Source organism: Camarhynchus parvulus, chromosome 1A (genome assembly GCF_901933205.1).
Source record: "Camarhynchus parvulus chromosome 1A, STF_HiC, whole genome shotgun sequence".
Taxonomy (NCBI): domain Eukaryota; kingdom Metazoa; phylum Chordata; class Aves; order Passeriformes; family Thraupidae; genus Camarhynchus; species Camarhynchus parvulus.
In genome coordinates this window covers 33,678,138-33,691,222 of record NC_044586.1, presented here as the reverse complement: position 1 = coordinate 33,691,222, position 13,085 = coordinate 33,678,138, and the positions used below count along the sequence as shown (strand labels likewise).

Below are 13,085 nucleotides of genomic sequence, written 5' to 3'. Positions count from 1 at the left end.
ATCATCACAAATAGCCCACCAAACAACCATTCTTCCAACATATTGAGAGCTCTTTCAATAGATACCTCTTTATTTGAAATGGAATGTATCTTGAAAAATATGAAAAATAAATCACATCTCTCAGAAATCATTTATGAGTCATATTTACACACAAATTTTTTTTGACGACACTGGTATTTCTGCTCACAAGAGGATATGCTAGAAAACATTTTGTACATCACTGCAGCTATAATTCAGAAGCTGGCATCTGAATATCATGAACCTTAAAAAAGAGGAATTAATTCAGGATGTCACAGAAACAGCATCCACTTGATCTTCCTTTTTCCCCCAGTTCCTATATTGTCTTGGTCACGACAGCTTGGATTTTCTTGCTAAATCCCCTCCTTGATTACTTTTTTTTCTAATTACAACAAATATTTTTGACCTTTTTATGAATACCGTCCCCACTTTTGCTATCTATATCATGCATTTGCCTGTGTGTGTTTTATCAGCATTTTCGTTTATTCTGTAATGAATTTACTTCAGCCATTTGCTGTCAGATTTCTTTTCAGGGTTTTTTTTTTTTTTGGAAGAGGAAGGACAACTTAATTTATTTATCTGCAAAGCTCCAATAAGATGGAGCATGATGTGCTGAACCTATTTTCATAGCCATTGCTTACAATGCAGTAACAAACAGTATTAAATCCAGATGTTCAAATGAAGACTATGTAGTAATAGAGGGGCAAGATGAAAAAAAAAAACCCAGAAGTGCCTCTTATAACATCAAACAATTTCTTGGTCTAAAATTACTATCAGTCAAGGAAAAAAAAAAAGGTAAATCGAAATAAAACAACAAAACAAAACAGAAGAAAAAAAACCCAAAGCCCTAAAAACCCCACACGCCATGGAATTCAGAGCGTGAGAAAGTTGTCAGACTGTCCTCATCAGACAATTTAGCCTTATTTATACTGACAGGGCATGAGCCACTTGGTCCAACTGTCCCCAGGGGACCCCGGCCAATTTGTTCCCATTCAGTTTCGAGGAGACAGTCCGGAGACATGAGGGAAAAGTTTGATCCTTACACCCATCCCACCTACTCAGGCTGGAGGTTATCAAGGTAGATTTTGTGATGTGACCACCTCTCAGAGCAGAAGGCTGGCTGACACCAAAGTTTCCAAACAGGTAACACAGCAGGCAATGACAAGGAACAAAAGTTTGTTGAACTACATCAGTCCAAAAGGTTTTCAGATCCTCCTTGAGACCAACTTAAACCAAGAAACATAAAAGCGGGGTATTGACCTTTAACCAGTGAAAAAGAATAGCAAATTTGAAATGAACGTAGTTTCCTAATACCTTCATGGGAATTTTCTCACTAAAATGATCATCTTTAGCTTTCAAAGTACAAGTACTTCCAGAAGAACAGTAAAATTTCAGCTTTAGACTACATCCACAGACTTTTGTGGCATATAGAGGCTTGCATCCACCAAGGACAAGAATAACTGCCTCTCTCAAGAAATACATGTGTCTCTGATCAAATAGGAATTAATTCTCATCAGTTACATTTATCCTTCAGTAGGCTAAAATGTATTTTAGTAGGTGAGATCAGCAGTATATCTGTATACCTGAAAAGGTGGATTAGTTTCTCAGTAAGCTGTAGTTAATCACTCTAAAGAGAGGAGCCAAATTACAGTCTATTTTGTGAGTCTTTGACTAGCTCATTAGAGAATCCCCTTGCAGCTCTAACATCCAAGCGTTAGCAGAATGATAATGGCAGATGTACAGAGAAGTGGAAATTCAGTGTTATGATTGCCAAGCCAGCGAACCTAATCCTAGAAGATGAGGGGCACCTTTGATTTCAATTAATGGCCAAACAGTGACTTTGTTAGGACAGCTGTAATCCACCACCCCAAATTCACCACGCAGCCCTGGCAAGGGCCAGGTTGAAAAGAAGCGCTCAGGAGTAACTACAGAGCATTGTCAGGGCTTTGATCTGCACCATACCATGCTTTACTTGTCTAGATCTGTGACCCTGACACCTGGGGGAGGGAACAAAAGACAAGGGCTAACACAGACCTCAACTCACTCCTTACAGGACTGAACTTAGAGTGCAGAGGAAGGGACCGACAGACACTGTAGTGAATTCTAAAATCTCCCTTTGAGTATCACATCAGCTTTTTGCTTTAAACACTGACAGAAATAAGCTTGCACCAAGAATGTAAGGCTCTTGCTGTCAAGTTACACCTCATTTACACAAAAAGCCTTGGATGTGTAGCTTTAAAATACTTTGTTTATATTATTGTAAATTGTAAAGGGGCCAAAAGCCATTTTCCTCACCACACTGGCTAAAATATCTCCATGGCTTTGACATTTTACCTTGGACCAGAGATAATGGGCCACATCGCTCTGTCCTACTTGCAGCCTCCCCCTTTCATTTAAACCCGAGAACCTGGGCGGTAGCAGCACCCAAGGTGAAGAAGCCACCATTAGAAGGGCCCTGTCCTAGAAATCTCACTGCCCGTGCCCGACTGCCTCCTCTGCACTGGGCAAGGAGCTCCGACCCGCTCCCGCCAGCATCGGCAGCCCAACTCCCACTGACTTCTAAGAGGCAGAGAAACACACGCCAGCTGTGCAATTAGCCCTTTGTTTTCCAACTTCATGGCTTCATCAACGTTTTTAGAGGCAAGATGGCACGCCTCTCTCAACATCTGACAGTGCTAAACACCAAAATTAATCTAGTTCATCTCAGCTAGACAGCAACTTTCAGCTTATAAAAACTGTGACCAAAATAATCCATTTGCACATTAAAACATACATAAAATTTTAAACTACAGACTGCTTTAATGCAAGACATTAAAAAACTGCCATGAAAATGCAACACAGGTTGAGAATCCAGATCACTTGAAAGCTGAGCGTGCAGAGGGAGCCCTGAACTTGGAAGCTAAGAAACATTCATGAACATTTCCCAGCCCTGAAGCAAGCACAGCACACAGATAGCTGGAAACTCAGATTCCTGTATCACAAAAGAAGTTGGTCAGATTCCTTCCGCTCATACACTAAACAGGTTGGTTTCAATCCCAGAATGACAAGCAACGTTGGTTTTTTGAATAGTCAAGCATGAATAACTTTTTATCATCTTCCACCACGTTTAATATTAAAAAAAAATTAATTAAGCCTCAGACTATAATTGTTGCTCTCATTAGAGAAAATAGGTTTCATATGCAGTACAGGTTTCAGCCAAATTTTGAAACACACATCACATTTTCCATGCTGGTGGAATATAGTGTATTTTGGGTAAAAAATGAATAACTTTTTTGTCAAATTGCACACAGTCAAAGCAACCAGAACTTCTCCATTCTTTCAGAGAGCTAACATGCATATTGTTTTTTTCCTTTACTTTTTTGATACGGCCTACATTCAGAAATGTCTTGCAAATAAGCCTTAAAAAAAAAAAAAAAGGAAAACAAAACCAAAAGAAAACAACCCTAATAAATAAAATAAAATACATTAAAATAAAGTTACAGTACATCATGTCTCCTAGAAGCCCCATCGCACCAAAGGATCCTTTCCAAGGTTCATAAATAATGGATTTGAAATGCTTCTCGGCACCGAGGGCGGCAAAGCAGCAGCTGGCTGAGGTTCGGGCTCTTGAGCCGCTTCTCTCCGGTCTAGCCGCACCTCCGGCGTTTGCCCAGTTTCTGAGCCCCTGGGGCAGGTCCGCCACGAACGCGCTCTGTCCCTCTTCTCGGAAGCGCTCCGTGACCGTGACCTGCAGTGAGACAGAGAGCACACGGGGCACCCGTCAGGCGAGGAGGCGGCGGCCGGGGCGGGCAGCCCCGCGGTGCCGGAGCGGCGGGCGCGGAGCCGGGTCCGTACCTGCGCTAGGCGGAGTTGGAGGCGCCGCGGAGCCGCGACCCGTGGGGCGCAGCCAGGAGCTGCTGCTTCTGCCGGGTGGAGCGCACGGCCAGTATGGCCTGGCGGTTCTTGTACTGCACCATCTGCAGCGTGATCGCCGCGTTCCAGCCATGCTCCTGGGCGCACCGAAAGTCGATCTCCTTCCCCTCGGCCATCACCACCGTGAAGTACACGTACTTGCCCTTCCGCTCCACGCAGTCCACCGTCTTCATGTTGGAGAAGTGAAGCTCCTTGATCTTGGCCGCCGGCTCGGCCGGCGGCGCCGGCTGCTGCTGCTGCTGCTGCTGCGGCGGGGGGTGCTTGGGGGGGATGAGGAGCAGCCCCTCCTCGGTAAGGATACAGCGCTTCTTCTTCCAGAGCTGCAGCAGCCCGTCGCTCCTCTTCTCCAGCATGCCCTCCTTCACCGCCTTACAGCCGCTCTCCAGCATCCTTCTGGAAGCGTTAGACGGCCTCCGCCCGCAGGGGCTGGGCTCGGGGTGCAGGCGGCACCAGCCGAGCACTCTCCGCCGGGCGCCGGCTCCGAGGCGGAGGGCCGGGAGCGCCCCGGCCCGCAGGAAGCGGAGCGGCTGCCGCCCGTGCCGCGGCGTGGCGAGCGGCGGGCGCTGCCGGTGCGGGCGGCCGGGGTTGTCGGCGGGCTTTTCCCTCCCCTCCCGCTTTTGAATGCGCCTCTCCCACCCCAGAGTGACACCCAGCGGAAACAGCGGCTCCTCCCGCCCGCCGGCCGCGGGAAGCCCAGCGCGGTGGGAGCAGCGGAGCCGGAGGCGCGGCGGGGCCGCCCGCCGGGCGGGGCGGGGCGGGAGCTGCGCTCCCCGCGGCAGCGAGCCCGGCCCGGCTCCCCGCCCCGCGCCCGAGGCTACGGCACAGCACGGCTGCGGAGGGAAGGGGTTCCCCGCCGTAGCTAAGCAGCGCTAGAATGATACACGGAGATTACCAGGACACGGCAAATGCCCGAAAGCGCTCCTTTGCCTTCGTCGGGGCGTTCCCGCACTATTTAGTTGAAATGTAATTCCTCATCCTGCCTCCTTGGGCAAGAGCAGTAAGGGGCCCTCTTCTGCATGTTTTCGATTTAAACCCAGTAAAAGAGTTCCAGTTTCCAGCGGAACCCTGTTATTTAAGCGATCATCGCCCCATTAAACAAAAGAAAGCCTGAAAGAACCGGTACAAGAGCTTGATTCCTACCCTGGCCTGGGGAGAAGCAGCTTCAACTGTATATATAAAATAAATCTTTACTTTCTGCAGCAGTTTGAATAATGTCTAAAGAAAGACATCTGTACCACTGCCCTAAGGAAACAGCAGGACCTCAGTACATGGAAATTGCAAAAGCAGACTAGGGAAAGAAAAAAACCCAACCAAACAAAATCAAACTGGCAAGGAGCTAGGAGCATTTTTATCACTCTGATTTTTTGCCACACATTTGCTTATTGTTTGGATTATCCCCCGAGGTTAGCTTTTGAATAAATGAGTAGAAAAGTAAAGTGACCTAAGGTTAATATGAAACTATTTCATTCTTAATCCTCTGATGTATTAGATGTAAATCAAAATGCCACATAGCTGAATTTGGCTGACAAAGCCAATGTAAACTGAATGCTAGAAGTTTCATACTACTGTTTTTAATCATACATTTATCATGGCCATGAAAAAACCCTCCTCACATCAATCTTAGCAGCTAGGAAGCAGATCATGCTGCAGCATGTGCTGTGTTCTAACAGATTAGAGAAAAAAAATCAAGAATGATGATAGCTTCAATGGAGTTAACTCTGATAACATTTTTAAAAGGATTTCCTCTTATAATCTTTTCCTCTTGAAGTTCAAAGGTAATTTTGATAAATTGCTGAGGGGTAAACAATTTAAGGCAATAAAAGCAATTAAAATTTAGCTGATTTACCCTTTTCGAGGTAACTGGAAAGCACTCAAAGGCAACTTGACTAGCCATAAATTAGGTGGAAAAGGAAATCAATATCCTAAACCATCCATTTATATAAAGAATAGTCCCTTCTCCTTAGAGCTGAATGGATAGACTGTAAGATACAGTTCATTCTCACAATCATTTTATGCCCATTTGAACAGAGGCACATGCTAATTTTCAAAAGATCTGAATACCATTCACCAGTTGCCTCCACCAGCAGTTCACTGCCATTTGAACCTAAATTCCTTGCACAAATATCTGTATCTCCAGCTGATTGTGCAAATACAAGGTGTCTCAAAAACAGCTCGAGCAACGTAAGAGAATTCCTCCCTTTTCACCAGTGTTTTGCACTGATTTCTTTGCTCGTGATAAGGTCTCTGCTCATGTGGCACACAATTTTGAAACTCTCCTGCTAAAGCAAACTGGTTAAAATGCATTCAACCTATACAGAGCAGCTTAATAAAATACTGAGTTTATGTAAGGCATAGGACACCACTAGGCTAAACCTACAGAAGACCAATTTCTAACAATTCACCTGTTCAGTTTTGGTTGCTGCTCCACTGCTGTAAGCATACAGCCATTTGATTCCAGGTAAATGCACTAACCAGTAGTGAGGAAACTCACATTTGATTTGAGAGTGCCATGTTACACTGTAACAGCATTCAAAAAACTCTGCCCCCACCCCAAAAACACTGCACTACAACACTTAAGGACATTAACACACAACCTGTACCTGTATAATTTAAGGTGAGCTTTTTCTCTTGTTCTCAGTACTGACAGTCAACTGCAATTAATCATATGAAAAAATGGAGACTAGTGCGGAAGGCCAAATATTTTCATCAAATATACAGGAGAAAGAGAGCAAACTCATTCTACTTCACCTTTCCATGACAAAGCATTGAATGTCAGATTTTGAACCCAACTCCAAACACTGATGGACATACTCTAATATACAGACTCACAGCACTCTTTATTCCTGGTGAAATTCACCTAAGCATGTGGTCAGAAGCAAACACGCAAAACATCCATTTAAATTTGTACTCTATAAGCCAACAAATATTAACAGCCATTTAAAACACTGTTTGACCAAAAAAATCCAGATCAGTCAAAAGCTACAAGACTAGTGCAAGATAAAATACTGATAGTTCCATGATAAAAGCACAAAATATTGTGCAGAATTTGCCAGTAAAGGATAACAAACTTTGTTTTCCTAGATGCAAGTCAAAACTGAACTTCTGCAAATGTTTCTTACATTACTATTTTGAGAAACCACATTCAACAGTTAGGCACACTACAGTATCACACTGAGATTTTACTTTACTTTTCTTGAAATACATATTTAAACCACTGCATTTATATAAAATGCTTCACACATCTGCTACCATTATTGAAGTTTCAGTAAATACTAGGCAGGTTCTGCAGCCATTCCAGAAATAGCTGATGTGAAGATGCCTCCTACTGTCAAACCTGAAACACTACAGTCTGAAAATGCGACCTTGGGTGCAGACTTTTCCTGTCAGCAACTCCATCTCACAGATACATGTATATACCCCTCAGAAAATGAAACATTAATGAAACATTTACCATAACTACCAACCACACTGTGCCAGGCCTTAGCATTCCCTAAAACCCCTAGCAGTACCAAATAAATGAACTGTAGGCAATGCACCAGCTATTGGCATAGCAGCTTATCCAGCCTGGCTGTTTCAGAGTCCTTTGCACTTCCAAGGCAGTGGTTTTCCAAAAATATTCCAACTTAAGCTCACACGTTGTAGAGAAAAACAAGGCTGTAAAGGAGCTTTTAAGGTTCTCAGATTTGACCACTGCAGTAAAACATGCTATGAGTTCAGAACAGTTTCTCCACTACAGGGCAAATGTAAATTTGAGCAATTACTTGCCAACACTTGAGCACACAAAAGCAAAGCTCTAACACCAAGTTCAGGACTCGAGCCCCTCCTGCAGCTGAAGAGCCAACTTGTGTTGACAATTCACCGGCTTTACTCAGACACCTGCGAACACAAGAGCCCTTCTGCCATAGCCTCTCAAACCTTGTGTGCCTGCCCCTGGTGTACACAGGCACAGAAAAATATGGAATAAATAGCTTATCTGCACCTGGTGTACCCTGTCTTGTCTGCTTTACTCACTCTGATTTTCCGACAAAAGCTGAGATGCAGAGAACACATGGAACACTACCAGACCTGAGCAAAGGTCTGACAATGATTTTAAGAGCAATGAGACAAATGCCATGTGGACAAACTTCTACCTCCTCTTGTTAGAAGTAAGACTTTAATATTTTCAGCAGATAATTTATGCTCAATTTAGGCAAGCATTACCAATTAAAAGCCAATTATTTCAACATCCTCTTGACATCTTGTGGGGAACCTCAAACAGATTACTGAGGAGCTATTAAGAAATGAAAATGGAGACGTGTTGCAACAACTTCTCTGACCTGTGAAAGTCTTGGATTAGAGAAGACCAAATCTGTACAGAAAAAAGGAGAAAGCACGGTACAGCTGAGTCTACCTACTCCAACATCCATGTGGCTCTGGACCCAACCTAGTAGACCATCAAAGGCTGTTCATGCTTTCATTATCAGGCTGTCCCTTTTGTATTGAAGGGCATAGTATTTTGCTTCCTTAAGCTGCTGAGAGTGTCACAGCACAATTCTCTGCCCAAAAGAAGGCATTTGGTAAACAACTGCTGAATAGACACCTTCGGAAATAGGAAACCTTTAGCAGAAAGGTTAATCATTCATCTGCATATAAGTTTCCTATCAATTTCCAAATCAGGTTGACAACAATGGGCCCTGAAACACAGGGAAAGTTTTAAGTACCAGCTTGAAGGTGAACACATTAATTCTCTCCACTTTTCTACATTCTGCTGGCTTTTTCCACTTAAAAAGCAAAACATGTCAGAATTACAGTATCAGCTATTAGTTTCAGGAACATCAATTTCAATAACCCAGAAGATACTGCTCATCTAAACTTATGAAGCTAGGAGACACTGGTAAACAGTGTTGCTATGCCCAGTGTTCAAATAATCCAAGGTAACACTTCTAACTGCACCAAAAAGTAAACTTCTAACACTTCTAACTCCAAAAACTAAAACTTTGGAATGCTAAGCTTAAATCTGGGCTCCATTATATCAGGATGCTGTATTTTTTTACTTTTTTTAACATGAACCAAGTTGTATCACACAGGCAAACTCTTCAGTTCTAATCTAATCTAGATTGCTAAAAGCAATTATGAAAGAATTGCAAAGAAGCCTCCTTCTCCATCAAGCATAAGCCCCGAAACCCCATCCCTGTCATCCAAAGTCTCGCTTAATTCTCTCCTCCTTCCTCACCCACCTCCCACTTTCCCCCCCAAAATAATTCTCCCTTCAATACAGCAAACAAAACTGGACAGAAGACACAATTTACACAGCTGTTAAATTATGGTGCATTTCTCCAACTGCTGCCGAAGACAGCAGTTTCTATTTCAGTGACACATTTTCCCAGCCAGAGCCTGTTAACAAGGTAACTTACCCTCCTCAAATATTAAAGGAGGAGATTCTCTACACCCGGTATAAATGAAAAGTGAAAGAATGAGTCACAACACTCCAATCAATGTTGAAAGTTTAATGTTCCTGCTACATACTGCCTTTCAGAACTGCTAAACAAGAGTGTCATTAATAACAAAACTACAGTAAGCACCAGAACAGTTTTAATTTAACCAATGCCATAAGAACTGGCACCTCATTTATATTCTTCTTTTTGCTGCAGTCTGGAGAGCACAAGAACTGCTCATTTAGAACAAGCATGTCAATCTGGAGAGAAGCTTACCAAAATCTGTCAATAGGATGTATTCATGACCCTGGATCTTGCAGGCTGCAGGTGTGCATCTAACAACTCCCCTTTTCAAATATTCTATCCCATTGTATGTTATGAAGGTGTTGAATGAGAAAGTAATCAAAAAGCAAGCCAAATTTGTTAAGTAGTGAATTTTGAAACTTACAACTTTTAACAGTTAATTTTCTTTTAAAAATGCAATTACCAGATGCTATTAGCAAAAATGGGCTAGATCTAAGTAAGGACTTCAGAGACTTCCCATATCCAGATGTATAAACTCCAAAGCCCCATCTTAATGACTTCTCAAGCTCAGAACCTACTATCACAGTTTGGTCTCTACATGTCCTCAAGCTTAAACCTAATCTTGGGAGATGTTTAGAGAAGAGACCATGTGAAACCCAAACACCTGGCAGGGTCAGGGATAAAGGATAAGCATAAGCATATTCTGACACAACAAAAAACACAACCATATCTACTTAAACACATAGCTACTAAGAGTATTTGTTAACCTTTCATAACTGCTTTTTCTATGCTATGATCTGTGTTACCTAAAAAACCCCTAAGATCACAGCTTCAATGGTCCTGCTTTACATACAGCTATAGATAATGAGCTCCTTCTCCCAAAACCACCACCGGAGAGGAGAAGCCTGACAGGGATTCTGAAATGAAGCAGTGTGGTATTTAGGCCTTCAAGGAATTAAAAAGAAAAATCAATAACAAAACTAAAACAGTTTAGTCAGAGGACACTAGACCCACATCTTCTTGAGGGGGGCTGAGGATTTAGAAGGGCACTTGGGATAAGCTTCATTCTGTATTACTTACCCTCCAGGGAAGAGACATGCTACAGAAACTCTTCCATCAGCCCTATCCTCACGTGGCCATTGCCTCCTCCTTGCCCTGCTCTTTTAAAACCTTTATGGCTAAGTGTGTAAGGGGCACAAAAAACCAGTAGCTACTGCAGAAATAGATCAATTTCCAATACTACAAGGACTATTCCATCCCTGAAAAAGCTATCTACTTGCTTAGAAGATTAGAATATATATTTAGTTGTGTGAAGGACAAGACAGCATGGACTATAGTAGCATGCTACTGACTGGAAAAACTCAGAATACATCAGTTCATAGCCTCTTTCAGCTCAGTATGTTTAAATACACATCTCACCAAGCACCTCCGCTGCTAGGCTAGAGGCAAGGTAAGAATGAGACGAGAAAGATCTTCTAGCCCATGTGTTTCAACTGACAAAAATATCCAATATGGACAAAGTATGAACCAGAATGTGCAAACACAAGCACAGTGAACAGAACATTAGGTGAAGAAAGCAGAATTTCTTTGGGTTTGTTTCCTCATGTTTGATACAGTGAGGACAAACTAGAATACAGCCATGTGTTGCCAGCACTCCCTCGGCTGCAGGGCATGCTTTGCTCAGGCCCACCTAGCTCCATCTACACAGACTGAAAATCCAAGGCACTTTGCTCCAGATTTCATACTAATAGGCAATGCCTTAGGGTCAGGCACAGCAACACCGAAGTCCTTTATCAGATCTAGCCCCACTTCTAAGAACTTGTCTTCTCTAAAATGGCAGTGTGGACCAATCACTGAAACATTGAGCTCAGATTCACAAGTATCACACTGCAAGTGCGAAGTATGGATCAAACTTTCCAAACTATTGTGTTTGTTTTTCAAATGCTATATAATTTACTTTTCAGTAATCATCAGTTTTTTCTAGTAAAACATGAACTGCAGCATGTAAGATATGCATTACCAGTTTACACATGCAGATACACAAGTAATAAAACAAGACTAGCTTCTGAAAATACTAGGTTTTATTCACACCCCTGTGGTAAACAATAACCTTAATATGATGACTAGGTTTCTTTCGTAGATCACTATGTCACATAAAATACAAAACCCATAGCATAAACAAGCTGACAGTTATGAATGTTTAATGTGGTCTTGTCAGGAAATTAAACAAGTTATACTAGTCTTCTCAAGTAGTCAAATTCAAAATGCATCATCATCTCCGAGTTAGTACAAGTCACTGCCATTTCTATAACAAAGTAATGAAGGCACAGCTAGTGCAAGCAGACTTAAACCCGTTCAGACTACTGGGCTGAAAAAATACTTTGGTTGGTTCTTCAGGAGAGAGTTTTCTCTAAACAAATATTGGTCTCAGTTAACAGTTCTGATCATCTTCACAGCTGCAGTCTAATAGCTACATGACAAAGACTTCACAAGAACCAAACTATGTAGCAATGAATTAACATTCATGCTTTAGGGCATTTACTGCATTCTACATATTGGCAGAAAATTATACTGTTAAAATGCTAGGTAGATTGAACCTACATTTTAAACTGGTTCTTAAGTGTTCGATTTCTTTTTTTAACAAATTGGTTACTTAATTCTACCAAGATACAAAACATAAGGCTGTAAGTAACTAATAGTTGTGTTTAGGCTATTACAGTGCAGGTAATCCTCAAGGCCACAGACACACTGCTTCACTGCTGCTTGCATTCTGCTGGGTTTTGATCCTTCTGTTGAAAAAAAAAGAAATACAGTTTAGAGAAACAGTATTTAAGAAGAACTATCAATATTGCTAAGCATGCTTTCTCAAGCTGCAATATTCTTCCGAAATTCTTCCATCTTATCCTTTGCATTAATTGTCTAGCACTTGCAACACTACTGTCATTGGATGCAGCAATATCCACACTGCATTTATTTTGGCTTTGTTGGCACATCAGGATACAATCCAGAATAAAAACCTGTTCAGAACTAAGTGTGGTGAAGTACTCTAAAAGACACTGTAACTGGAAAAAGGAGAAGAGTGAGGTGCAGTAACAAACAACCAAGCTCAGAAGAAGCATGCAGACCCTCTTCACAGTTTGAGACAAAAGAAACTTCCTATGGGTGGTTACAAGAGCATGGCCTTATGCCACAAGACACTGTACAGCAACGCAATGAAATGCCAAATCACGGCTCCTAATGCTCTGGAAGCATCTTTTGCAATAAATTCCAGTTTAAAAATTCTAACATGGAAAACTTCTGTTCATGAAACAGACAGCCATTAATATGTCACAGTAATATGGGAATTCAAGAAAGTTTTTGGGAGGGGCAGAGTTCAGTTGCAGGTTTTACTCCACCACCTTCCTTGGTCTGGACAGCTATTCTAGGAGCACAGTGCTTCAGTAAATTCAGCTGGCTTATAGCCTGAGATAAGATGGTACACCACTATAGCACCACTACTATCTCTAGCCTTTGAGCAGCTCTCTGAGCCTAGTTAGGCCTTTCTCAGTCCTGTTTCACTGAGAAAAGCAATCTGAAATGGTGGAAATAAGTCCAACTTGCAGCTGTTTCATTTGGATTTCAAAACTTTCTTGACTAGGAACCAATGTGAATACACTATAGCAGATCAAACATCACCAAGATGGCTGTACATTTTGATCACAAGTTTGTACCCTGCGT

General features: G+C 42.2%; 2 protein-coding genes across 3 annotated transcripts in view; both read right to left on the bottom strand.

The window, feature by feature from the left end:
- Positions 1-3,751: 3,751 nt before the first annotated feature.
- Positions 3,752-4,463, bottom strand: PHLDA1 (pleckstrin homology like domain family A member 1). The gene has a single exon (XM_030960629.1). The coding sequence runs from the start codon at positions 4,317-4,319 to the stop codon at positions 3,858-3,860; it is 462 nt and encodes a 153-aa protein (XP_030816489.1). The 5' UTR covers positions 4,320-4,463; the 3' UTR covers positions 3,752-3,857.
- Positions 4,464-9,399: 4,936 nt separating this feature from the next.
- NAP1L1 (nucleosome assembly protein 1 like 1) overlaps positions 9,400-13,085 on the bottom strand; it is a 28,781-nt gene continuing 25,095 nt past the window's right edge. For both annotated transcript variants that reach the window (XM_030959436.1, XM_030959435.1), the window contains one exon: positions 9,400-12,157. In XM_030959436.1, coding sequence (XP_030815296.1) covers positions 12,122-12,157 — 36 coding nt within the window. In that variant the 3' untranslated portion in view covers positions 9,400-12,121. The remainder of the gene's footprint in view (positions 12,158-13,085) is intronic.

Bases quoted from the DNA above. Each gene is read 5' to 3' on its own strand.
- PHLDA1 (XM_030960629.1), bottom strand. From the start codon at position 4,319: ATGCTGGAGAGCGGCTGTAAGGCGGTGAAGGAGGGCATGCTGGAGAAG.